We start from the raw sequence: 26,760 nt of genomic DNA on the forward strand, positions 1-26,760 counted from the left end.
GCTTCTGTTTAGAGACCTTACTGATAACTGCATTAAGAATAATATGTGGCTTTGTGTATTTTTATTTAGTTGGATGTTTATACATATGTATCTCATGAGGTAAATTCTGGACAACTGTTATCGTACCCTCCCTTTCCTGTAAACCAGCTTAACTTCTACTGAAACACAAGACGAAGTTTTCCCTGGTCTCTCAAGACCTTTTGGAAATGACTACATTGAATTAAAATTCTAAAGCAAAGATATATAGACAGGGAAGGGATCTTGATCTATAGTTTTGATCACCACTGGCATTAAAGTAGGATAAAGACAGACTGTCCCTTTCAGATTATCTGTTCTAACCTCAAACCTCCACAGGAAAGAAGATTTTCCACAACTTTCCTGTTGTGTAATCTGTTAGACCATTGAATTATGCTTGTAGTTAGAAATCCTTTCCTAAAACTTAAGCAATATCCTCTTTCTTACAAACTATACTAGTTATTTTTGGTCCTGCCTTCAGCTGACACAGAAAACAACTGAATTAACTTTATTATAACCTTTCACGTGTTGAAAGACCAAACTCTTAGCCCTCCAAACTTCTCCTTACCTGGAGTAGACAAAACCAACTCTTTTCCTCATAAAGCCTGTGTGTTGCCTTCCTGTGCAATTTCCATATTGCCTAAGATTGTTCTTAAAGTGCATCTTTCTTAAAACGACCCTGTTGAGCCCTTGTCACTGCACTCAGAAGAGGACTAATGCTTCACTGATACTGCCTGCGAGTCACCTCAACCCCAGGCTCCTTTGCTGTTGCCTGGGTAGTCCCCATTTTCTGTTTCTGAACTGAATTTCTTCTCTTTCCTGAAGCATAGCCCTTTGCTGAACTTCGGCTTAATTTTTGGATCATGTCTCCACTTTATTACCATATGAAGTCCAATAGTATTCGGAATTCCCTTTTATGTGCATTTCCAGTCCTCCCAGTACAGCAGCAAACCATTGACTGTTATACCTTGAGGCTATTTTTCTCAGCTGACTTTTCTCAGCTCCTATTTTCCTAGTTCTTATTTCCCTGGCTTTGCTTATGTGAGAATGTTGCACAAGGTAGCATCAAAAATACATAGCAAAGTCAAGATCCATTTCAGCCCCTGACTTCCACTGAGCTACTAGGCTGGATACACTGTTAGAAAAAATTACATTGACTGGACATGTTTTATTCTTGTGAAGCTGATCTTGACTATTTCTTACTATTTAATTCCCCTATAAATCCATTTGCTCTAGTACATTTTCAGTTATCTTAGTTGGCTGCTTTGTCTCTAATTTTCCTAGTCCTTGCTTCATAGTGTGGTGGTTCCACATAACACCCATGTCTCTTTGTCTTTCTGCCAGTCCCTCTCTTTTCTTTTTTTTACTCCCCAGCCACTTCTCACTCACCTATCTTTTTTCCCAGTTCTTTTGTGAATCCATACCTAAAATAGTTATTGTATTGTCTTTCTCCAGTTCTCCAGACTATCCCATTTCTTTTTTGTTGTCAAAAGCTCTCACTAATGGCCCAGAAATTGTTTGGTTAATTTCCTAATCCTGTGTGGAATCCTTTGACTACTAGTTTTTTTAATTATTTTTTTAACTTATTCTTTCCCCCTCTTGCCATGTTGTAGATAGTTTTCCAAGTTTAACACTCTTGGTAGCAACAAGTGCTAGATGTCTCAGTGGTTACATTGGCTATAACAATTTTAGGGAAATTCCCTCCCATAGTTCTCCCATGCTGCTAGCAATACAGAGACTATAAATTTAGCCAAACCACAAGCATTTTTACCACTTCAGTTGATTTATGCAACATGATGGTGAAAATGTCATCAGGCAATCCCTGCACTACCATTCCTGTCTACATTAGAGGAAAAGTTGGAAAAGCTTTTAAACTTGTGATTTGCGGTTAAGTGCCTCTGATAAATTTGGCACAGTGTGTTAGAAATGATAGTGAATACAATCAATTTTACAAACCAGTGAGGCCACTTTCTTTCAATGCCATGTGAAAATCAATATGAAAAAATTCTAAAAACGTGCTTTTTCTTCAATTTAATGCACAGTATACACATGCATTTCAGCTCATCTGGCTGCTGATTCATGAGGACTCACAGCACTTCAGATGATGGGTCTGAACCAGTTTCCCTGTAGTTCCATTCTCTTGTTTTTCTACAGTAAGCCAGCTGGAATACATACATTTTCTTCGGATATCTGTAGTTTTAAAATACAATTTGGACTGAGCAAAGTTCTTATTAATACTCTTAGGAATCACAAATAATAACTGGAAAATTCAGGGTGCTAAGGCACTTTCTTAATAGAACAGAAAATCCATGAAGAATCTTCATTTCTGTACTTTAATATGCCAATATTTAATAAAGGTGAGGATATATTTTGATAAAGAATGAACAGTCCACAAAGAAAAATCATGTCTCCATGCAAATATTCTCCCTAAACTAAGCACTTTCCTTCCCTCCTTCCCGACAAGCCACACTACTCCCAGGGTGAGAATTGCTGTCAGTGCACAAAACAGACACCCAAAGGAGTGAAAAGTATTTTAGTTTCAGTACATGAAAATGGCCTCAAAGTGTCACTAGAGAGCTATCGATGATCTGTTTCTAGCTACATTTTAAGGTTTTGGGGCTTCGTGATCCTTTCACTCAAGAGCCACTTCTAACTTTATCCTTCTTACTGCTTAAAATGACCATTGCTATGTATGGCGATGAAAATGCCCTGGCCACTTGTACATGGATGGCAAGTCTTTTGACATCACAGTTTGACTTATGAAGACAAAAGAGCATGAAGTGAGAAAAGAAACTTGCAAATAACATAATCTTTTTTTTCTTTTGAAAAAAGGAAGTTGGCAATTTATTCCCTCCCCCTTCATAATCTTGACCAAGACAAATAGAAATGTGATTTTAACAATGGAAGGAAGTGAAACAGTCTAACCTTTCTGCATTTAGCCTGGAAGCCTTTTTCAGAGCAGAGTCTGTCTCTCATACATGTTTACACAGTGCCCGGCCCAAGCAAGGCTCATATTTAATCTGGGCCTTTTCAGCCCGTATCACAATATAAATATTTCCTAATAGTAGTTCTTATAGGAATGAACCTTTGTTTGCACTGCTGTTCAGAAGTGGTCCCTGGCCGTCCTCTTCCTTCAGGATTCCTTCCCAGCTGGCCACGTCACTGTCATCTGCTGTTTGATTGCCTTTAATGCAACAGATTAATGTGAAAGGAAGTCTGCAGCAAGATCATGGAACATTTTAAAATGTCCAGTTTCACTGGCAAATGGTGCATTTCTTATATGTATGTTGCTTCACTCAAGTGCTACTGGGAACATCTTGTGTTCAGCTCCCTTTTACAGTGTCGTTTGAACTTTTGTGGCTTTCCTGAAGAGTTATGCTATGCGTGTTCCTCATTTTATCTGTCACAAAAGATAGTGTGTTATTTCTTCTAAAATCCTCAGAAACAATTTAGCACTTCTGTCTTCTGCATCTCTACATGACAGAGCCGTGAAGAATGTTCCCAAGGATTGCTTCTTGCAGTTACACCTGGTATGCCTACCATGAAGCATTTAGGAAAAAAACTTCAGAAGTTCTATTTTGTTTCTACTTCTATGTATTCACAGATTATTAAACTAATGACTTTCATAACATGTATGCAATAAGAAGATACAAGTCAAAGCACTAAAACCAGATTAGATTAGATTAGATTAGATTAGATTAGATTAGATTTGCACTGGGATTTAAATACAGAATAGTTGGCTTTGAATCTCTCTTCTCTGTTTATTAAAGTGGATGGTCCTATTCTAACATCACTGGAAAGATATTTTCCCCTTCTTTCTCCCCTTTGGCCCAATTCATAATAACATCAGAAGCTTCATGATCTTGAAATGACAACTTTCCATGTAGGCAACACAAAGACAAAAAATTCACCAGATAACACAGCATTCAGTGGATATCAATGATCACCAAAAATTATCATTTTTACATTGAAAATAGCAAACTTTTCTGATGATTTATCCACATGAGCTTTTAAATACATTTCTGCCTCATCACTTCAATGTAGAGTCTTGTCAAGTATTAGACAGACTCCACGTGGCGGTGGTAGGGAAAAAGCTGGGCCTGACGAACCTCCAGAGTGTAAACTCTCACATATATAATAATGAGGATAAGTTTCCAGCAGCATTTCGTTTCTGTCATTTGTGACAGCAACATCTGAAAGTGCCCCTGTCCCTTTTGACAGTGCAGTCCCGTGTGTCTTCAGTCTCTTAATTCATGCAAACACAGTCACTTTCTTGTCCTTTTATTGCACAGACTCCATTTCGGGTGGATTGCAGGTGGATGCTGGGTGGAAGAATCACATGTGTTTCTCTCATCCTTAGCAACATTTGTGGTGCAATTTTAGAAGTGCATCGTATTGCTTAACTTCCCTTTCATGGATCTTAGTGACAGAAGAATGAGGCCAAAATGAGTCCTTCACAAAATTTGTTATCTAATTTAGTGTATATATATGACATTGTTTCTCCATGTGAGCATTAACCCATAAAGTTAGGTGTTAAAACAGCAGAATAAAATATTAAAACAGAATTCAAATATACCTCTATAAAAACATCTACGGAAATGGATTCTGAGAAATTTTGGAATTATTCTCTCTCCTGTTTTAAGTTTTCTTTGTGGATATTTACTAGAAACCAAATACATATGTAGCATATATAAAAATAGAACGGGGGGGGGGGGGGGGGAAACATGTTCCTTCATGTATTCTGAGCATCAGTCCATGATTTCTGCCATTTTGTTTATTACTGAGATGGAAAATATTTCCTGCCCAGTCTCCTCAGAGGTGCTGTGTCTGGTAAACTTGCTTTAACAGGCTCCTGAACCGTGATGTAGGGCTTGTGATGGTCTAATGATTCATTCCTGAAAAGTGTTACCTTCATCAATTTTGGACTTGGTTTCCTCAGTGGTTTTTCAAAGGGGCGTGGCTTTGCACTCTGGTGGAAACAGTGTCTCTCATAATCAAATTACATTTTTTAAAGACAGAAGGGGGATACTTTACACCTATGACAGCCTTGCTCCAGAGAGCTAGAAAAAAAGCTGTTTCTTCTTTTAGTTCCTAAAGTTTGGTGTGGTTTTTTTTTTCTTCTCTCTGTCCTTTTGTAAAGGCATATGCAGGTCTTCACTTACTGGTCCAGAACTGTTCTTTTCCAGCGAGAAGCCTATTAGCAACAGCTCCACAATGGGTTTTTGTTTCCTTTGAACAGCAGGTCACCCTTGTAAGCATGGCTTTTGTGTTATCAAATTAATTTAAAATATTCAGGTGGGTCTACATGCCAAGTTTCAGAGACGTAACTACTCCAGCATAGGCTAGCAAGTCACTTCTTGCAGCTGTTAGAGCTACTCAGCAAGTACGACCTCCCTAACCAATAGATTCATAAGTATTTTATTTTCTCTCTCGCTTTTAGAAACGAAGCTGTGAACTTCAGAAGACAGAGTCTAGTTTGGACTGAACCTAAAAATAAATCTCTAGTCACAGTGGTCTCCATAAGAGCAATTATCAAATACTTTATTGCCAATGGTATCAGCTGTAGTGCTTGAAAGCACCTCAGAAGGTAGTGTTGCTTGGCTCAAAACAATTCCTCTCCAGTGCTCTTCTAGCGCAGGTTATCACCTACATGGCCACAGGAATTAACCTAAGAATCCTAAGTCCTGGCACATTTACCTGTTATCACCTACTTGGTGATAACAACGCATACACCACCAGCAACATTTCCCTGTTTCCCGTACTTGTTCTGAAATCAGAATTGTATTAGGAACCAAAAAAAAATGAACACCCCCCCCCTTTTAATTGAATAATGGCTTTGCCACATTATCTAAATTCATCATAGCTTTGAGATCTAATATTCCACGTACCTTGTTTGGGTCTTTCTAACTGCAAGTATTAACGTCCTGTTTCACCTAGTATCGTGGTAGTCCTGTTCTGGACAAACATGTCTTCCTATAAGAAAGACTGAGGGCAAAGATGTACAAATAATATTTGTAACCCTCCTGAAGACTTCAAAACATTCTGAAAGCATTAACTGAAATGTTATGTCACCTCTATCAGATAACATTATCCATATCCTAAAATAGGGGCATTCTGAAGCCAAGTCTCTTGCTTTTGTATAGAAAGTGTACTCAGTAATACAGTCCAAATATACATATTCCTAACTCTGCACTTTATTCACCGGGCAACACTTTGGTCACTCATCTGTTTAGCCATAATCATTTTGATCCCATTGCCAGCATTCCTCTGATCCTCCCAGTAGGCAATGTTCCCACTTCAGAGCAATCTCACCAGTCCTCCCAGTAAATACATCACAAAACACGCTGCTACAGCTTCCTTTTCTAAATCCTCTAACAAGCAACAGGCCTTAAAAGCTCACCACCACACTGGCTCTCCCCAGGGTAAGCTAATACAGAGACTTTCAGTAACCTTGTACCTCACCATAGCACCACCTCTTACGTTCCTTTATTAAAGTGACACGAGGCTGCCTGGCCTGCATGCCTCTGCGCTGATGGACTCAGTTGCAATCCCAATAGTTTCCATTCATTGTCAATTAGCTGAGGTACCCAGAATTGTAGAGGACAAATTAACCCCACTGTCTACAGTATGTTATAAACACAATATACTATTTTCAGTTGCTTCAGGAAGAAAAGTACCTGCTTTATTCTATCCCAGTGACCTAAGTGTGGTAGAAAAATTTGCCATAACCCAGAAACAGGATACTTTCAACTAAGCTACATCATTATGGAAAACACATTTTACCTCAGTCTCTTAAAACCTAACAAACGAACACTGAAGTGAGTCCAGTATCACCAATGGTGACCTTTTACTACTCTTTTACTATACAGATAGTATAAAGACTGAACTCACAGGACTGATTTTGCAGGAAACCATTAACTGGTATTACAGGTTCAGACTAGAATGTGTATTATTCCAGATTTTTTTTTAAAAAAAGCAATATAAAAGGACTCACAACTTAGGAAAACTCAGTCAAAGCAGATGAAAACCGTTGACTTTATCTAATCATCTGCAAGTGAAGTTCAAGAGTTAGCTGTTTCAAACAGTATTAGACAACGAAAAAATTCTTAAAACACAATGTCCTCCCTCATAATAAATGAGTAAAATACTTGTATATACAATGTTTGCATCAAATAAAACCAACAGGAGTTTTTAGATTATGTCATAAGTTTATACATGAACACTTGATTTGTATATAGTGGTTGCGTATGCAAGCAGGAAGGTGAACGCACTCCAGCAGAAGCCAAAGTCTGGGCTCCATTTCCCTCACCCAGCTTGCCTTTCCCTTTTCTTTCCTTGCTCCCTTGCCTGAAGGCAAAGTCTCTACAATTTCACATTAATAACTATCAGGACCAGATACAGAACTTGGGTACTTGAGGTCAGACATTGTGATTTGGAGAGTCTGAAATTAAGTTTAGATTTTACCAAAACAGGCATGAAATTTGAAAGGACTTTTGTACAACCAAGTTTTGACCTTGAACAAGGAAGACTGTTGCCTCAGTCTAAGTAAATAAACATAAAAGAAGTAGAATTCTACAGCCCCCAGTCAAGCAAAATTAGATTCCAGTGTAAGTTTTATCTAAAAATATGACACTGTTTCAGCACAACAGAAGTTACCTTGATCGTAGCAACAGTAACAATCTGCTTAAAAAGAACCACAGCAACCCACAAGGCAGGAAAATCAGCTTCAAATCACACATTTTAAAGTCACATGCATTCTAATTCTGAGATAATTTGTTGCAATTACAATACTTATCATGATTAGCACTTTCACTGAGGCAACCGATGCAATATAAAAAAGGTATAAAGGTTTCTCATTGACAAGATTAGCCATCTCTCCAGTCACTAACACCCAGACCCTTCATTTTCTTTGTACACAAATAAGCATTTTCTACAAACGCACAGGAGTGATCACTCAGTCCCTCGGGGACCGAGGGAGGAGGGATGCTCTTGCACAATTCTTTGGCAGGAGAAAGCAGCTCAAAACTCCTCCATTTCCGTTAGTTCAAGCCCCTTCTGATTCCCGTCTTCTTAAACTGCATAGTGAAAAACTGGTATCATTGACTCTCACCTGACTGCTGGGACCAGAAGAGTAGAACATGCAACTGGTCCTCAGATGTATTTTTGAAACATCACTAATGTTAAGACTTGGAAAGAGATTTCAAGTCAAACCAAACCATGGAATGACAAAGCCCCAGGCCCGACTGCTGGGACAGGAGCGATTCTGCACCCCCAGGAACTGGAAGCACGTCAGAAAACACCACCAGCTGAGCGAGGAAAGAACATGAACGTTTGAGGAGAGTAGGTTGGGAAAAATCTGAAAAAGAACTTTACTAGCAATTATTTTCTTCATATGTACACATACAGTTTGACAAAGGAAAAAAAAAAGAAGAAATTCAGACTTCTCTTTAAGAATTCTTGGATTTAAATATATATATATTTATTAAAAAGAGACATTGACTCTATGGCCAAGACATCATGCGTCTCAGAACAGGTTTTTACAGCCATGTTATAAAAACCCCTTAGCAAAGCAGTTATGCACTAGACTTCAAACACATGTACTCCAAGAATGACACTGGTGTGGAGGATCTTGTTTTACATCCATTTATTTTTGTCCCTCAGCAATTATAGCATAGTTTCAATACATTTCTAAAGCTATAGAGAAATACCAGGGCAACTAGAGTACATACAAGCCAAAGTTAAAATGGTAGACAGCTGAATTAAAAAAAAAGGAAAAAAACAAAAAAAAGTACGCATTCAGCAGGAAATCTACTATACTTCATTCAGTTTAGGCTTTGTTCTTTAGGGAACAAGGTGCTAACGTGCCATTTTCTCATAAAATGAATCATAATTGCTTCCAAAGAGTTTCTGCTGAAAATTTAGGTGGAAGCAAATAAGTGTAACACTAAACTTTCTCCTATAAACTTAGAAGCAACACTTTCTTGAATCAATTTCCACCCTACAAATACCACTGCTGCTTTTCTTGCATGAACCCACTGTTTTATTAAGGCATAATATGCCCTGAGCAATATGCTGGAAATTAGCCAAAAAGCCTAACAATTAAAGGCAAGCACCAAGTGATTATTTTTATAGACAAATTTTGAAATCTGTTTTGTAACTCACCTGTACTTGGGAGTAGCACTTGAGGAAAAAAAGAAAATATTGCTTTTAATTACTTTGAGCAGAATGGCAGTGTTAATTCCCCCTTTCTCCCTCCAGGCTAAAGTTTTCAAGCTAATCGTCTAGGTACCTAAGTAGGACCAGCATACCAAGACGTTAAGACGTTCAAGAGTTGAATTTTTAAGCGACTGGGCATAAAAATTTCAGTGCCCCACCCTAAGCAATTCGAATTAAATCTTATTTTCCTCAAGAGGCAAGACTCTCATACACTGGATACCTCTGGTCTTAAAAGCAAGATGGAGCCTGGACAGGAGAATTGTACACTGTACATGCTCAGACTGCCTTCTAGTTTTCTTTTTAAAACCAGAAAAGCCTATAAATCACCTGCTGCACTGCCCAATTTCTCTAAAAGATGCACAGTATTACAGAGTCCAGGATCTAGGAAGGTAGTTTTCAAAGCTAGTGCTAACAGCACACATAACTTTATAGAAATTTAGGCAATACTGGCTAGTCCCTTTAAGCTACCAGAGTATCCATAAAAGAAAGACAACCAAATTATACATTTTATTCACATTTATTTTTCGCTTTTAGTGTGCTCACAGAAAATTAGAACACCTTAAGCAGGAGTTTAATAGCAATTTTTGTAAGCAAAGTTACATTCCATCTCTAAGTCAAATTGGTCAAAGCTTCTCCAGTATTTACAAAAACATGATAGACAAGATGCTACACAAAAAAAACCATTGCATCTGAAGAGTTTTCCTTTATTTTCAAAGACAACTGGAAAAGAAAGCATTGTCTGCTGTAATCAAAAACATACCACAGTATAAACAGTAACCATTCCACTTATCACAGCTTGGTTGAGTTTAAAATTTGTGTTTAAAAGGTCCAAGATGACTGCAGTTTTACAAAAATGGGCAGGGTGGAAAGAGTTGCAAACTTCATGTGCTTCTGGATATCAAGATTTGTTTTTTTATACAATAGTCACAGTTAAAAACACCCTGCTGGTAATACATAATTACACTTTATTAAGGTCATAAACCAGCAATAAACAATAAAGCCTATACAACTTGTATTTCTACTTAATCACTGACTGATACAGCTAACATGAGATAAGTGAAAAGTTCCTATGGTTTAAATGAATTCCTAAGACTATGATCTCTTTATCTGGGTATTGATTTTTATTTTTATTTTTTTTTCCTTTTTCCTTTCCTTCTTAATCAAGACTTGTAGTGTTGTAAACCTTATAGAACATCTGCCTCACAAAATACATCGTAATAACTTTCTTTTAAAAAAAAGACTAACCCCTTACATCATTTCTGGCGGGGCGCACTCCCGGCAAGGGCTGCACGCCCCAGGTTCCCCACTGCGGCCCCTGTCACTTCATTTGATATCCCTTATTGACCCACCCATCTCCTTCATATATGGGCATGTCCATAGACCGATCGGGAAGAGTTTTATAATATGAAGAGAGTTGCAAAAAAAAAAAAAAAAAAAAAAAAAAAGTTGTTAAAAAAATAAAACAAAAACAAAACAAAAAAACCCGAACCAACCAAAACAAAACATTAATACTGATGAAAAAAAAAACCAAAAAAACCCCAAAATATAGAGGGTGGGAGAGGAGGGCGGAGGAGGGCCCCCCTCCGCCCGTTGGAATGGCGGCAACACACAACGATTTGAGATGGGAGCTGCGGGGGGAGAGAAAAAAAAGAAACGAGACATCTTTTAAATCAATCCCTGGTTGTAGACAAGTTCTCCGAGACCAGTACCTGGCACCACTCCAACAAACAAACAGGGGGGAAGAAAAGTCCGTCGGCGAGGGGCGGCGGCGGCGCTTACTCCGCCGACTCGGCGGCGGGTCCCTCCGGACTGCTCTCGGAGGGGGGCTCCTGCCGCGCCGGCGCCGGCTCCTCCGCGGGGGCCGACTCCTGATCGCCGCTGCCCGCCTCGCTCGTGGCGGCGCCGGCGCCCGCCGCCTCCTCCGCCGCCGCCTTCGCCTTCCCCTCCGCCTGCTGCTGCTGCGGCGGCGGCTGCTGCTCCTCGGCCGCCGCCGCCGGGGCCTCTTCTCCCGCCGCCTTCTCGGGGGCGGCCTCGTCCGATTTGGCCTCCTGCGAGTCCCCCGCCTCCTCCTTCGCCGCCTCGGCGCTGCCGGCGGCGGCCGCACAGGCCTCCTCGGCGGCGGCCTTGCCCTCCTCGCTGCCCGCCGCCTCGGGGGCCGCCGCCTCCTCCTTCCCGCCCTCCGCCGCGGCGGCGGCGGCGCCGCCCTCGCTCTCGGCCCCCTCGCCGGCCTCCTTCTTGTTCTTCTTGAAGGAGAAGCCGCTGAGCTTAAAGGACTTCTTGAAGGAAAAGCGCTTCTTTTTTTTTTTCGGGGTCTCGCTGCTGGACGAGGGGGTCGCGCCCTCCTCAGTCTTGGGGGAGGACTCGCCCTCCGCCGGGGAGGCCGGCTCGGTGCTCTCCGCCTCGGCCGCGTCCTTCTCGGAGGCGGGCTCCGACGAGGCCGCCTCCTCCTTGCCCGTCTCCTCGGCGGGCGCGCTGCCGTTGGCCTGCACCTCCTCCTTGCCCGCCTCCGCCGCCGCGGGGGAGGCGTCGCCGTTCACCTTCACGTGGCCGTTCTCCTGCAAGACAGCGACGGGCATTACCGGCGGTGCCGAGAGCGATGGCGGTGATGGTGGAAGGGGGGGACCACGGGCCGCCGCCGCCGCTGCTGCCGCCGCCGCCCTCCCCACCCCGCGGCCTTTCCTCGCCCGCTTCTCTGCTGCCGCGGTTTAAACCCTCGGGCCCTTCGCGGGCCGGACCGGGCCGCGGCGGGCGCCCCCAGCGGCGGGCGGGACGGGCGGCAGCCGCCAGAGGGCGCCGTGGCTCCACGCAGCGGCGGCGGCGGCGCCGCGCACCCCCCGCCCCCGGCGCGCCCCGTCCAGCCGCGGCGGCGGCGCGGGGCGGGGAAGGGAAGGGAAGGCTAACAAAGATCGCCCGGCCCCCGGCCCCCGCCCGCCCGCTGCTGCCCCGCTCCGCCCGGGCGGTGCGGCGAGGCGCCCCCCGCCCCCCCCCCCCCCCCCCGCGCCGCATTTGGATCTCTCAGGCTGGCTGCCCCCGGGGGCGGCGGGGGGTGCCCGCCCGCAACGGCGGGGCAGCGGGGGCACGGCCAGCCCGGCCGCCGGCTCACGCGTGGGGTGGGGGGTGTCACAGAAAGCCGTACCCCGCGGCTGCCGCCCCCCCCGGCGGAGGTGCCGGGGAGGGGGCGGGCGGCGCAGCCCCTGCCCCGCGCTCCCGCCCGAGGGGGCTGCCCGCCGCCGCCGCGCTCCCGCCGAGCCCCCAGCCCGGCGGATCCGGCCCCCGCTGCTCGGCGGCCGTCCTGCTGCCGCGGGGGGCGGTCCGCGCTAGTCACCGGGCGTCTTCGGGAGAAGGAGGTTAAGCGGACAGAAAAGCCGAGCGGTGTAAGATCCTTCCGTTTACGAGCCACTGGGACACTTCACCATAATACACGAGGGGTTAGCAAAAAATTTTTTAAAAAAAAGGAGAAAAAGATGTGCCCCCCCACCACCACCACCACCACCGCAGGAAAGATAAAGGAACGAACCATTCAAAGCCGAGCCCGTTTAAAAAAAATAAAAGAAATGATTCCTTTGCCTCGAGTTGCAAAGATAAAAGGATCGACCGTATTCTCCATTGAATGTGCCACTGGGGCATCAAAGGAAGAAGAATTAAACAGGATGCGAAAGAGAGTCCGTCGAAGTTGGCTTAAAAAAAGGAGTAGGTTTAATTTTTTTTTTAATTTTTTTTTTTTTTTTACCTGTCCATTCGCCTTGGATGGAGATGCAGCCACTGCTTCCCCAGGTTTCTCGGCGGAGGCTTCGCCCTTTGCAGCGGTCTTGGAGAACTGGGCACCCATGCTGTCTTATTCAACAAAGAAACTCAACAGATCCAAAAGGAGGGGAAACAAAGAGCGTTGGGTTGGTATAAATACTGGGCGACCAGCAGCAGCAGCAACACACACACACACCAGAGGGGAAAAAAAAAAAGAGAAGAGAGAACAGAACCGATTATAATGCACTCCTTTTAAAAAATTTAAAGTTGAAGAGATCAAAAAGCAGCAGCACAGGAGGGAGGGGAAAAAAAGGGAGGAAAAAGTCGAGCAAAAAAAAAAAAAAAAGGAGCCCAAGTTTAGTAAAAAGAAGTAATAAAAAATCCCAGATTTGTAGCCGTACTGTAGACAAGGAGAAAATGGAGAAATCTCCCTGGTTGCTAATAAGATGCGGAGTCCAACGCCCAAGTGCACAGATGAATGGGCTTCCCGAGCGGTGACGGCAGCCCTCCGCCCGGCGCCGGCCAATCGCCGCCGCGCCACACAAAGGGGGGCGGGGCCTGGCCGCCCGGCGAACAATGGAGCCGCGATGGCAGCGGTTTGAAATCAGCCCCCGGCCGATAATGAATGTGCCGCTCCGGCGCGGCGCGGGCGGGCGCGCGGAGCCCCGCGCCGGGGAGCGAACAAAACACCCCGATAAAGCGGGGCGGGCGGGCAGGAACAATGGTGCCAGGGGCGCGCGGTGAGGGTGAGTGTGAGCGTGAGTGTGAGCGAGTGTGAGTCCGTCCCAGCCCCGCCGCCCGCCCCCACCCGCTGCCGCCGTGAGAGAGCAACAGATAGTGTGTGTGCGAGCCCGGGGCGGGGGGAGAGGGAAGGAGGGGATTTGCTGCTTCGCTTTTTTTTTTTTTTTTTTTTTTCCCCCTTTGCTTTTTTTCTTTTCTTCCCTGGGTTTAATTGGTCGCGATTGTTAAATCGCCCCCAATTTGGAAGGTATTTGAACCACGTAGATCGGGTTTCGCCAAACGAGATCACGAGTCGAAATTAGTAGGTCTGTAGGCCAGATGTTGCAAACGCTAAAGCAGCGGCGGCAGGAGCCGCTGCCGAAGCAGAAACGGACCCCTCCCCCATAGCGATATTGGCTTGGAATAAAATATTTTGCGATTACCCTACGGCTCTAATTAAATTCTGCTGTCTGATTATTCCTGATTTGTGTTTTTAAAGTATTTTCTGAGGCGGTGACCCATTTCGAGATTACATTTCCACGCTCTCAAGTTGTGGGCGAAGCGACATTATCAGGGAAACATTTGCGCTTTCCCAAACCCCAGCCCCGAGTGTGTATTTACGTTGAATTTAAACCCTCGAATAAGATGTAACCCGAAACTAATGCATGTGAATTAACGGTGATCTCCAGCGCTTAGCAGCGATGGGGTGGGTGAAATATCACGGATCTGATTGATTTCCTTTCCCGGGGGAGGGGGCGGCGTGTGCGGGGAGCCGGCCCGCTCCCTCCGCGGCGCGATGCGGGAAAGGCTGGCCCAGAACCCCCCCACCCCCTCCCCGACACCCACCCCCGCTTCCCCCCCTTTTCGGGAGCAGAAACGAGCGTCAGAACGGTCGTTTCCCAAACTCGGGTAATCTCCTCCAAACGCCTCTTGTTTATAAACAAGGATGTTCAAATCATTCCGGTAATAAAGGGCTGCGGAGCGGGGAGGCTCGGCCCAGCCGCCCACCCTCCTCTCCCCGCGGATTGCCCGGGGCTGGCGGGGCCGGTGGGCTTTGTGCGCCCGCTGCCGCCTTTCGGTAACCCCGGCCACGGCAGCCGGTTATTTTCAACCGGTCAAGGGAAGATTTCGTGGACTTGGGGGCAAAAGGGGCATTTGGTTGGGTGGCTTTTTTTTGGGGGGGGGGGGGGGGTGGATTTCACGCACAGCTCCCCCGCCGCCGAGAGCCGCCGCTGCCCGCCGCTCCCTTTGTCTCGGCCGCCGCCGCCCGCCCCGCCGAGCCCGGCGCAGCGGCCTCCCGCTCCCCCGCGGGGCTGCCCCCATCACACCCCCCCCCCCCCGCGGCCGCGCCCCCCGCGCTGGCAACACCCGCACCCCCCGTGGGCCGGCGCGGGGGGGCGGCCGCTGGCCCCGCCAGGGCGGGGGTGCGGGGGGTGCCGCCGCCGCGCCCCGGGGCTCCCTCGGCGAGGCCGCGCCGCCGGGCGGTCTCCCTGGCGACGGGCGGGGGGGGCGGCGGGGGCTCCTCGGCGGGGCCGGGAGCGGGGCGGGGGCGGCCCTGCCCGCCCCGGCGTCACCTGCGGCCGCCGGCCCCGCCGCTGCGGGGCTGGGTTGGGCTCGGCGGGGCCGGGTGGGGTCGGGGGCGCCGAGGTGGCGGGAGCCGCTCTCCGGGGGTCCCTCGCCTGCCCCTGCCCCCGCACCCCCCCCTCGCCATCGGGCGGGGCGGGGAGCGGTGTACGGCAGAGGGCACCGGCGGCAGAAGGGGATGGCGAGAGCTGCAGAGGGCTCGTCCTGCGGCGTGACTGCAACGCGACCGTGGGGCCCGGACGGTCGGACAGCTTCCTCCTCCGTGATCCTCCTCCGCTTCCCGAGGGGACTCCACTCGTAGCGTTTTCTCTGCTCCTTTTAATCTGGATGCTGGTTTGGGGTTGTTTGGGTTTGGTTTTTGCACTGGTTGATATAACAGACCACCTGAGGGGACCTCCTGGAAGACCGTGACAGCGCCTCGCCATCAGTATCAAAAGTCATCTGTCCACCTTGCACGGGCCTACGCAATTTCACCTGCATGGGCATACGCAGTTTTACTTTCCACCGTAGCGACGTCTGAATTTCAGAGTAGTGTCACTGAAAAATTTCACAGAGCGACTGTGGGAGTTTTGACGGTGTATGCTTTGCATGATGCTCTTGATATGTTTTTCAACCATTTCAATGTTTTGCAACTTCAAGAGAAAAAAAAGAAAAAAGCCTTCACTGATGTTATTCTAGATGCTTATTTCCACAAGTTCTTCTGTAGAGTCTCTGGACAAGCAGGAAATCTGGGATATATGTATAATCCCTCTGTCAGTCCCAGTGCACTACAACCTGGACAGCTATCTCTGCTTTCTAACCCAAACCCTTGAACATGAGGTGAAAATACAGGATTTAACCCCCTGACTGACCTCTTGAGCCCACCAGTTACCAGGCTGCTCCTTGTCACACCACACCTTTAAGCGCCAAGCAAGCAGATATGCTGGAGGGAAGATTCCTCATTCTTAAACTTGCACTTTACTCAAGTTCCTGATCTTTTCATCTTCTTCCAAGGGGGAAAAAAGAAAGAAAAGAGAATAAAAACCAAAACCCAAAACAATCCCTCATTGGTGTATTGCAGCAGGACTAATCAGATATGAATGTGAAAATACCAATTTTCTACAGGGCCTTCCACACAAAAAGTTGTTGCAGCATTTCTTTGGCAGGAACAAGGATGTATCAGTGTAAAGGTGCTTGTGTATAGGCTGTTGGAGGTTTAGTGTCTGAAAAAAGTGGTACCATTGTTAAGTGTATTTGTGTTAGGGCTTTTACCACAATAGCTGTGTCAGCAAAAAATCATATCCCATATGTGGTGTGGGTGATGATATTTCTAAGAACATGACAGCCATGACCTAGAGACAGCTCTGAGGGGCCCAAAAATGAAGAAAGAGGGCTGGGGAGCTGTTCTCAGAGGGGCGGCAGAATTCGCCTCTCCTAGCTCCACCCAAGGTTAAGAGTCCCGCCACAGCCGATTCATGTTGCACCCCCCAGATGAAGTTGTCTTTTTGCAGTACTTCCAAAACGTGACTCCTCTCAGCACATTTTGCTTGAAATTATTTTCATCCTCTACCTTTTGGGAAGGGAGATGACAGGTGTGGACTGATGAAACGGTTTGTACAGTGCTGCCCAGCAAATCAGTGTCGCAGCTGACTCAGAGTTACTGATGCTCAGCTGTGACTTCATGATCATTAATACTGAATTTGTGCCTCTCAGCTATAACTTTGATCGGGCATAAACACAAATTTTTCTATCAAGCTAGCCAGGTATTAAGCATGGTATGTAGTGCTTACGTCAACTTTATGCTGACCTTCTGGCTAGAAAAAAGGCTTCTAGCTTTTGGCCCAAGAGCAGTTGAAGTGAAGTTGCCCCTGCAAAGTGTTTGGAGCAACAGCTGAATGCGGTGCCACGCTCTGGGTTATGTGGCTACGGAAATCCTGACCTCACATCAGGTCGTCTGAAACTGCAATTTGCCACCCTAGGAAAGCATGGCTTCCAGCTCCTGTAATCACTGCCCCACCTCCCATCTTACTAATAGCCAGCTTTTCATTTTTTTTTCCCCAATATTGTATAAAGCATTTCTTTCATCCATTCCTGAAAGACAGGTAAATGAAATGTTACTTTCATTTGACAGTTCAGGAAGAGGAGAAAGCGGCTAAATAACAGCTCCCTGCCGGTATGGCAGCTGCTCTCTGGAGTCCCAGGAAAACCCATCGGTGACACTCACCTTCAGCTAAGGTAAAAGCACAATCATGAACATGTTTTAACTCCCGTTAAATTTTGAAACTTTTAGAAACGTGTCCTAACTTGCCATATGTAGACAGGACACAAATGTATTTTAACACGTTTGCTGGCAAATGCACTAAAATGCAACACACCCTGTCAACACTGAGAATTTGAAAACATGTTAATTAAAAGTTTTCACTGACACTTTTTTTAATACACCTTTATCCTCGTCCAGACAAGCCTTTAAAGAAAGTGAATCTAAGAGTGGTTTTGGGAGCTGGAATCCAGTGTTTACAGAAATCCTGAAACAGCGTGTGCTTTCTGGTGTTCCCATTGTGCCTCTCCCCTGGGCTATCCAAGATCTGAGGAGACCCTGGGAAGCCTCCTTGTGTCCTGGGGTGCACAGAGACCTTTCCTCTGTGCGGGGAGGGCATCAACAGAACAATAAAAATGATAAAGTTCACACCAAGAGATAATGTTCCCTATATGCCAATCTACCCTAAAGCCTTTTCTTCTCTTGTCCTGGTCATTATGGAGAAACAGTGTAACATATTCATAGGAAAGAAAACATCTTGCTTTCCCAGTAACTGTCAGACTGGGACAATGAGGGGATTTCATTCTTGTTTTAATCTGTATATACTTTCTGATAACGGGAAAACAGGACAATGTGATTAAATAGTGTTTAAAGTTTCAAGTTTTAAAACTAAATTCAGATTTCTGGAATAGTTGCATCTTTTCCTGTCTCTGAGAAATGAGTATTTCATGATGTCCTAATCAGTGCTGAGATTCCTTACTAACACATCACTTCAGTTTCTTCAAGCTTTACTCCAGTTTGGTGCAATGCTATCGAAAGCTTTTAACCTTTGTCACTCACAACCATTACAAGCCCTTTACCAATATTTGCCAAGCTTTTATTAACTGAATACATTCAACAATGTTTGTTAAATAGGATCCAGACTGTTTGAATGTCCGGTGTGTTGGGAAACTGAAAACTTAACAGAGCTTATATATTTTTAAAGTATCATACATTTTTTCTTTCTCATATCTAATAAAAAAATATCTGTCAATGCACTAGATAACCAGTCTCCAGTAATGAGACTGGTTACCTCTGGGAAAAAAAAAAAAAAGAAAAAAGACCCACAAACTGAAATCAAGAATAAGAAAATGCAGCAACAAACCCAACCCAAAACAAACAAAAATTCCTTAGATCATACAAAAGCAAAAACACTCCAGTAAAGCTCAAGCCCCTCCCTTAAGAGGGAAGAAAAAACAACACAGCAAGAAAAAACAACAGGGAAGGTGTGAACATGCCACTAAATGACTGGTCCCTGCTATATGCCATTCTGCTTTAAAGAACCCCATCTCAGCAGCAAAGAAAGGGCACTGGGGCTCAGTAGGTGGACAAAAAAATGGAGTAGGGAGTTGTAAACATTTTACATCTGTCAGTCCTAAAGATAAATACTGCTCCAACTGTAAGTTCCCCAACAGCTTTACCCAGGGTAAGTCAATGCTGTGGCAGTCCTTTGCTTCCTTCGTTCCTGTGCTCCAGCCCTACAGCTCCACTCCCTCCATTGTGCGTGCCCTGGCTTCCCTCTGACCTCCTGATAAGCCATTTTAGGGAGTTAAACCAGCAGAAAACTATTCTCCCTCTCTTTCTTTTTTTCTCCCCTGCCCTTTTTGAGGGGGGAAGGGTAGTTTCTTGCTGGTTTAGCTTCTGTAACTCTTGGTGTGGCCAGACAAGTCGCAGCGATGACAAGCAGGTGATAACCTGATTTGGCATGAAGTTAAGCTGCAGTTCCAATGACATTTGCTTCAACAGCACCACTGCCTCATGCAATCCCCCTTCTCTGCAACTTCTGCTCGTTTCCATTTTTATTGCTCCTCCTTCAATTCTGCTGGGAGGACTGATTTAAGTAAAACCGATAACCAGGTATTCGTTAGAATGGCATTGACAGGTGACGCCTCATCAAGTTTTTTGAAAGGCCATGTGAGCTTTAAAGAGGAGTGCTTTCTGTCATGTGGCTACAGTGTTGATGAACAAGCCAGCCTGGCTTTTATGAATTCCAGCTAGATTAGGGGGGTGGGAGAAGGGGGGAGGGGGGATGAGTGGCTTAAATAAGAGTGGAAGCATATACAATTATGCTGAAAAGTGTCACAAGGTGTGAAATGAAGCTGATGGCCCCCGCTAAACAGAAAACCATCTAAAATAGGAAATAGGAAGCATTTGTGCTTGCCTAAGAGAACTGTATTCCTGATATTTAGTTGTTGTGAATTGAAACTGATTTAGGGCTAAATCAAGCAAGAGGAGGGCTTGAGGTTGTGAGTGTAACAACCTCCACATCAAGTGCCTGGGCTGTCCGGAGGGCTTGGGCTTCATGGAGAAAGCCAAGTGCCAAAGTCTGTAATTTGCCCAGCTGGCAGGTAGAGGCTGGTACCTTGAGTCTGGTTTTATGATTCTCACTGCCTGAACAAATACATTGTAGCCACAAGGTGCAAACGGCTAAGCCAGTATAAGTTGTTGTTATTATTATTATTATTATTATTACTATTATTACTATACTCAGCTCAGGAAGACTGTTTGCTTCAGGTAGCTGGAATAAACACAATGTAGTGCATCCCACTCAACTTGGCAGAAATGTTCATGACCTGTACTGTTGGGTGTCCTAGTAGGTCACAGATTTGATATCAGTGGTCATATAATCCCCAGCTACACAGAAATACATCTGAAATAGGAAATACGAAGCATTTGCACCTGTCTCAGAGACTTGAATTCCTTAGTTCTTAGTCGTAGAGAAGTATATCCCTTCACTTGGGAGCTGTCGCTCTGACCTCTTTCCTGACATGAGGTGCTTTAGCCCCTTTGAAAGCTTAAGAGGCAGACTCCTTTCATCCAGCAGCTGAATGGGGGGGCTCAGGAAACACGGGTTTAATTCCTACCTAAGAAAATTTGAATCCCATCATTTACCTCCCCCTGCTTTTCCCATCAATTTCTAGGGTGAGGGAGTGTAAGCACAAATGTTTCCATTTGCTCTTGCTGAAACTGCTCAGCAAAGGAATTAAGAGTAACTCTCTGGTATGGAGAATTACGTAGTAATTGCTCCAAAAAATGAGCATGATTCTGCAGTCTAATTGTTTAACATACTTGCCTGGGAGTGGGAGACAGCTTGCCTCAGGTCCTTGCTCCACTGAAAGTGCCACTGTTTTCTCGTTTCTAGCTCTTGGAGCAAGCAAGGGCTGGCACCCAGAGTCCAGTGCTAGCAGTCTGACCCAGTGACTACAATACACAGTCATGATCCCTTTTTATCTCATTCTTCATTCCTCAAATAATCATTGCAAAGTGGAACAAACTGAACAGAGAGAGCTGCTATGCCCCAGCACCGTCATGCTTCCAGATAGGCAGGTCAGCTGCACAGCTTAGGCTGGGGGTAGGAGGGGACTCCATGCCATGGCCCCTTCCCTACCACGCGACAGGACCTCCTTCACATGCAAGGTAGGTTAATGTCCAAGTGAGCATAAATTGCTCTGGGTATTACACGCGCAGAGACCTCCTCTGTATCTCTCCAGGGAAGGCCCTTGGGCAGCTGCTTCTGAAGCGCTTTGGAGACAGGATGACTGAGGTGGGACGTAGTCTACTGGTTGGGCACCTCTGGTGACACCTCTAGCCTCTTTCCTGGCATTTTGAAAAGCAGTGACAGATCACACCTTCCAGCTAGAGTTCCTGGGTCCGGTCTGATGAATTCAGCTACTAGGTGATGGTTTTAAATTCTCAGTTTGGGTTTGGACGACCAAAATCCACAAATCTACAAATGTCTTCTTGTAGATTTAGCTGCAGTTTGTAACCCCTCAACAGAGAGACAGGTTCATTGATGCTTCATATTAGATACATCAGACTTTCAATTTTTTTTCTTTTCATTGGCAGTGAAAGAATTAATCAGACTATTCAGAATATCATTCCAGTATTATATACCCGCCACAGTTTTATTTTGGTTTATATTATTTCTAAACATTTTCATATTAGAAAGCATTTATTCTATGTGTATTTTGTCTTTTAGCACCTTGCTTTTCATAGTAACCTGATGCAAAAGGATTAAGCTCATACCCAGTTCTACAAACACATAGAAGAGTCCACATTACTTATATAGCAAATCCAGTTGTCATTACGAGAATGGATATGTAGGATGAGAGCCACCAATTTAAGTTTAATAGGTAACAGAAATTACTGTCTGCACATTGAGGAGGTTGATCCATCCTCTCAGTGTAAGAAATGGGTAATGAAGGTCCTTTTTTTAACAGTGGCTTTAGAAGTTTGCTGCATAAATATTCCTGCAGTCACATACTGATTTTTGAATATGTAGTGGCTGGGACAACTGAGAAGTCATTTTTGTAGTCAACACTGCAAGAAACCACAGCTATGAGGCTCAAAGGCTGCAGGCCAGTAAATGAAGGGTTGTTGAAACAAATGGATTAACAATTACAAATTCAGCTGTTTGATTTAGAATAGCACATATGCATAATGCAGGAGACAGGAGAGGTTACTGGTGAAATAACTAGTTTAACATGGGGGACATTCATGTCCATATTTCTGCCCTGTGGCAGACTGCCTATGTGATTGGGGTAGGTCTCTGCAGATGTACCTGTCCTGCAGACCAGGGTGCTGCGTTGGGGCACTAGCTGTAGTACATCTTGTGGTGGCTACTGGAAGCAGACGTGGAGGGAGATAAGCACAGATGAACTGACTCCACATCTTGGTGAAGAAAATTTTTCTGCCTTGAACTCTCTGTCTGTGTCGACAAACACACCTTGTACCTGAGCTGCTACCAACTCACTGTCAAGCAAAGGTAGCAGGAGGGCTGTATGGATGAACAAGAAGCTCCTGACTAATCTAACATAAAAAGGAAGCACGCAAGAGGCAGAAGCAGGGACAATATAGACACAATGTACAGGGATGGGGTTAGGAAAGTCAAAGCCCACCTGGAGTTGAATCTAGTGAAGGATGAGAAGGGCTTCTACATGTACAGCAGCAGCAAAAGGAAGACTAGGGAAAATGTGGGCCTGCTGCTGAATGGGGCAGGGACCCTGGTGACAACAGTTACAGAATAGGCCAAGCTATTGAATGTCTTCTTCGCCTCAGCCTTTGCTGATAAGACCAGTCTTCAGGAACATCAGGCCTCTGAGACCAAAGGGAAAATCTGGAGCAAGGAAGACTCACCCTTGGTGGAGGAGGACCCCATTGAAAGGAACATTTAAACAAACTCAATGTATACAAGTTGTATACAAGTCCACGGCATCTGATGGGATGTACCTGCAAGAATTGAGGGAGCTGCCTAAAGTCACTGCAAGGATACTGTTGGTTATCTGTGAAAGGTTGTGGTGATCAGGGCAGAATCCTGAGGACTGTAAGGAAGCAAATATCACTCCTATCACCAAGAAGGGCAACAAGAAGAATCTGGTGAGTTATAGGCTGGCCAGCATCCCTTCACTTGCTAAAGAGAGGCTGTGGAGTCTCCATCCTTGGAGATCTTCAAAAGTCACCTGGACAGTGTCCTGGGCAGTAACCGGCTCTAGGCAATGTTGCTTGAGTGGGGGGGTTGGACCAAACGATCCCCAGAGGTGCCTTCCCACCACAGCCATGATGTGATTCTGTGTGATTGGGTGTGTGATATTGTTTTTAATACTACCTCAGCTATGCCTATACCCACTTCAGTTTCAAGACATTGCATTTCTGTGACCTTGTGCCTCAGTTAAATGGTTTATGGAACATGGATATTAATATACCCTCTTGTGTGCCTTGGAAGAATAAATACACCAAAGGTTGTGAGGTGTTTTCAATGAACAGGGCATACAAATGCCTTCTGTACACATTTATAGGAAAGAGAAACTTTATGATCTTTTTTCCCCTGTACAGTACAAATTACATTAAAGTGTGAGAAAACAATATCTGTAATAATGTTCTTGAAACTAGGTCCTAGGAAGCTGAGAAAATCATAGGTTTAATGTGAACCCCTGCCTTTACAAGTTCCCATGCCTTCTGTGATACTATGTTGGAGTCTATATAGAGCAGATGAAGTTGTGTCATAGTAATTTTTGTTTATTCCTTTTAAATTATACTTTCTCACACTTTAGTAAGGCCTCCCATTTCCCCCCATGCAGCTATAAAAGGCTGGCTTCAGTATGTTTAGGCTCAAGCCATGCACGTGGTCTTTTATTGACAAAAGCAGATGGCAATTTCCCCTACAATCCGTTTCCTTTTCTCTGGCTGGCATGTGAAACACGGAGAGCATACTAGAGGACATGCTGTCATACCACACCAGCCTCAGAGTGCTCCCCTTGCAGGGGAGAGCCCAGGACCTGCTTGCCCATGAAGGATCTGAATTACTGGAAACTATTTCACATTTGCCTTAGAGCTATTTTGACAATCTTCAGCTGTATCCTTTATTTCTTCCTTCTTAGCATGTAGATGTCCTTTTTATAGCAGCTATTCTTACAGCAGTTATAGTTCTCTTTTCTTAAAGCTTCTCATTCCCACTTCCTCATTTTATTTAAGTCAGTCCCTTTTCATCTTCTGGGCATACCACGCTACACAAAACGCATACATTCAAGCGGTGAAATCTTGTGTCTTCCTCAGATTATCTCATGATGCTGGCCTCTATTATCCAGTTTTTAATCTTCAAAGTGGCAATTATGTCCTTTTTGCCATACTGCCTCTCATGTTTATGAGGAGCTTCACAAAATGTATTATTATCTTCCTTTTATGCTTCCTTAAAATCCTCCTTTGCTATTACACCTACCAGTGCAAAGCAATGACTGGTTACTCCATTTCTATTTTTCTTCCTTGGTTTTATTGGTAGTTATTTGGAGTCTGAAATCTCTGTGAGATCAGGCCTATCTTTGTGGGCTGACATTGTCTTATCAGTTAGCACAAGGACAGAAAAAGTGCAAATTTAAGCCTCTGAGGTGCTTTAATCTTGGCAGTCCCTGAGCAGAGTTCCCCTTTCTGCATCTTACTCAGCATTGCTAGGGTGGATGTGCAGCTCACTCGGTGTGTGGGCATAGAGCGTGTAAAGAGCTTTGGAGCAACAACTGGTTTGACAGAGCACATGCAAGGAACAATTTATCTTTCATTCTTAGACCCCCATACATCATGGGCACTTTCATTTATTTTTTTTACCTCTGTCAGTGTTTTTAGATTGCTTTTCATATGGCTATGTTCAGCACTATTTCTTTCAGAACCATTTCCATTTAAATTTTTCATTCATGTACACAGAAAAATTTCTGAAATGGACTCATAAAGCATCTGACTCATTTAAATGCTTATAAGCTAATATTGCATTCACATTACTAAAAAATACTGACATGGTTTTCTTTAAATATGAATTTTATGAAACATTTATAATCACAGGAACTTTTTATATTCTTAAACATTGTGAAGTTTGTACATACAATAGCATTTGAGATGCAGTCTTGGGTGGTCTGGAAGACTGTGAGCAGCGAGCATGAAGCACCTCCACACCACTAAGGGCAGGAAAAATTCAAGCCAAAGATGATGGGAAAGCCACAGTTAGTGCTGGATGTGTATCTGGATTTTTCAGTCCCCAAAGAAAACAGGTAACATCATGCTTTTGGAGATCCTCTTTCAGGCTCTGCACATTTGCAGCAAAGTGAAGTACAGTTCTTCTATAGGCTGCAACTTGTGTGGTGGTGACAAACAGAAACTCACATTCAGGCAGATTCAGAATGGAGCTGTGCCTCTCTCAGGAAGGCAAATTGAGAGTATTCAGTCTACAAAGTTCATTCTTTATGGAAAACACAATTTGAGTCTTCAATGATATTGATACTAAAGGGTCTCAAGGTATAAAAACATATTATAGTGTTATCAACTTTTTGAGCAAGGGGTCAGTGAGTTTCTTGAAAGAGTCAGATAAGGATGGTTTCTTTCTTCTTTATGAGCTCATCACTCCCCAGATAAAGCAGAGACCAGTCCTTGAAAGGCTTTCATATCTCACCTCTCATACCTCACACCTAATTTATGACCTCTTTATAGAGGGCAGGGCACAGGGTGACTCCTTCCCTCCTACCCTGAGGGTTCAGGACCCCAGTTCCAGCACAAAACCTTCTTCTACTCCCTGCCCTCACCTTCTTGGGACCTACAGGTCCACAAGTGACAACAAGTGACCCTACACACGCAGAAACTCTACCCTGCCTTGGCACTTGGTTGAGGAGAAAGAGGAGCATGGCTGATGGGGCTGAAGAAGGAGCCAAGATCTGAGGTGGGTTTGGCTGGACCTGTCCAGTGGAGCAATGGGGCAGGGCACTTGTGTTCCAGACATTCCACTCTGCAGTGGTGTCAGCAAGCTGTAATGTCATTGTCCTTTGGTACTATCATCAGCAAGCACAGTTACCCTGCTCCTCACCATCCCAGGAAAGGAAGCTTTCTCTGTTCTGTACCGTCAGGTTGCACTTTGAAGCAGATAATTGTATCTCAAAAGGGCATTGTGTAAGATTAGAAAAAGCCAGTCTGTTTGAAAGGTTTCAGAGGGGAGGTTTTGGCATCACAGCACCTGAGACTGGGAAATGATTGTATTATCTAGTTGTTTCTCCTCAGAGATACAAATTGAATCTAGCTGCCCAGCCAACAAAGAAAAGAGGGAGGGTGAAAAGAGGAGGAAGGCTGACCACACCTTTCTCCAAGCTGTGGGTTCCCTTTATCTTTTTCTGCCAAGACAAGGCAGGAAACACAATTTATGTTTGCTCTGGTGTTGATATAGACTGATGATACAAGGCCATGGTCTGCAGCTCATTGCTGGGATCAGAGAAGTGCTTGGGACAGGACATTTCATTCATTCTGTAGGAAATGCACGTCTCGGGGGTGGGTTAGGTCCCCTCCTGAGGTGTTCCTAGCAGTACTGTTCAGAAACCCTGGCCAGGGGGACTCCACCTCACTGCCACAGTGTGTGGCCCTGTGTCCATGGGTGGGAGAGCAGGGGTTGTGAAGTAAATTATTAGCGAAGCACAAGGTCCCCAAGCCTCAGACCAAAATGTGGGCTTCTCACAAGCTGCATCTCTGGATGTATCATAATGTATCATAATACGGCGAATTGCTTCCCTTCTGATGCCTCAAAACGAGGTCTGGGGCAAATAACCTTGCTTCTTTCTCTTCCTCAAACCTTCATGGGTGGTCCCACAGAGCTATCACCAAGTTTGACAAGGGAATGAAGAAAATGTGGTGGTTTTATTTTTATATCTATATTTATTTTCTTTTTGGTTTGAGTTACTTGGAAA

The 26,760-nt window shown here is 45.0% G+C and overlaps 1 protein-coding gene across 1 annotated transcript; it reads right to left on the bottom strand.

Annotated features, from left to right (window-relative positions):
• Positions 1 to 9,729: 9,729 nt before the first annotated feature.
• On the bottom strand, positions 9,730 to 13,535 carry MARCKS (myristoylated alanine rich protein kinase C substrate). The gene is made up of 2 exons (XM_074819294.1): positions 12,962 to 13,535; positions 9,730 to 11,786 (listed from the first exon to the last, which is right to left on the bottom strand). The coding sequence occupies exons 1-2, from the start codon at positions 13,058 to 13,060 to the stop codon at positions 11,007 to 11,009; spliced, it is 879 nt and encodes a 292-aa protein (XP_074675395.1). The 5' UTR covers positions 13,061 to 13,535; the 3' UTR covers positions 9,730 to 11,006.
• Positions 13,536 to 26,760: the final 13,225 nt, after the last annotated feature.

This window comes from Strix aluco, chromosome 3 (genome assembly GCF_031877795.1).
Source record: "Strix aluco isolate bStrAlu1 chromosome 3, bStrAlu1.hap1, whole genome shotgun sequence".
NCBI lineage: Eukaryota > Metazoa > Chordata > Aves > Strigiformes > Strigidae > Strix > Strix aluco.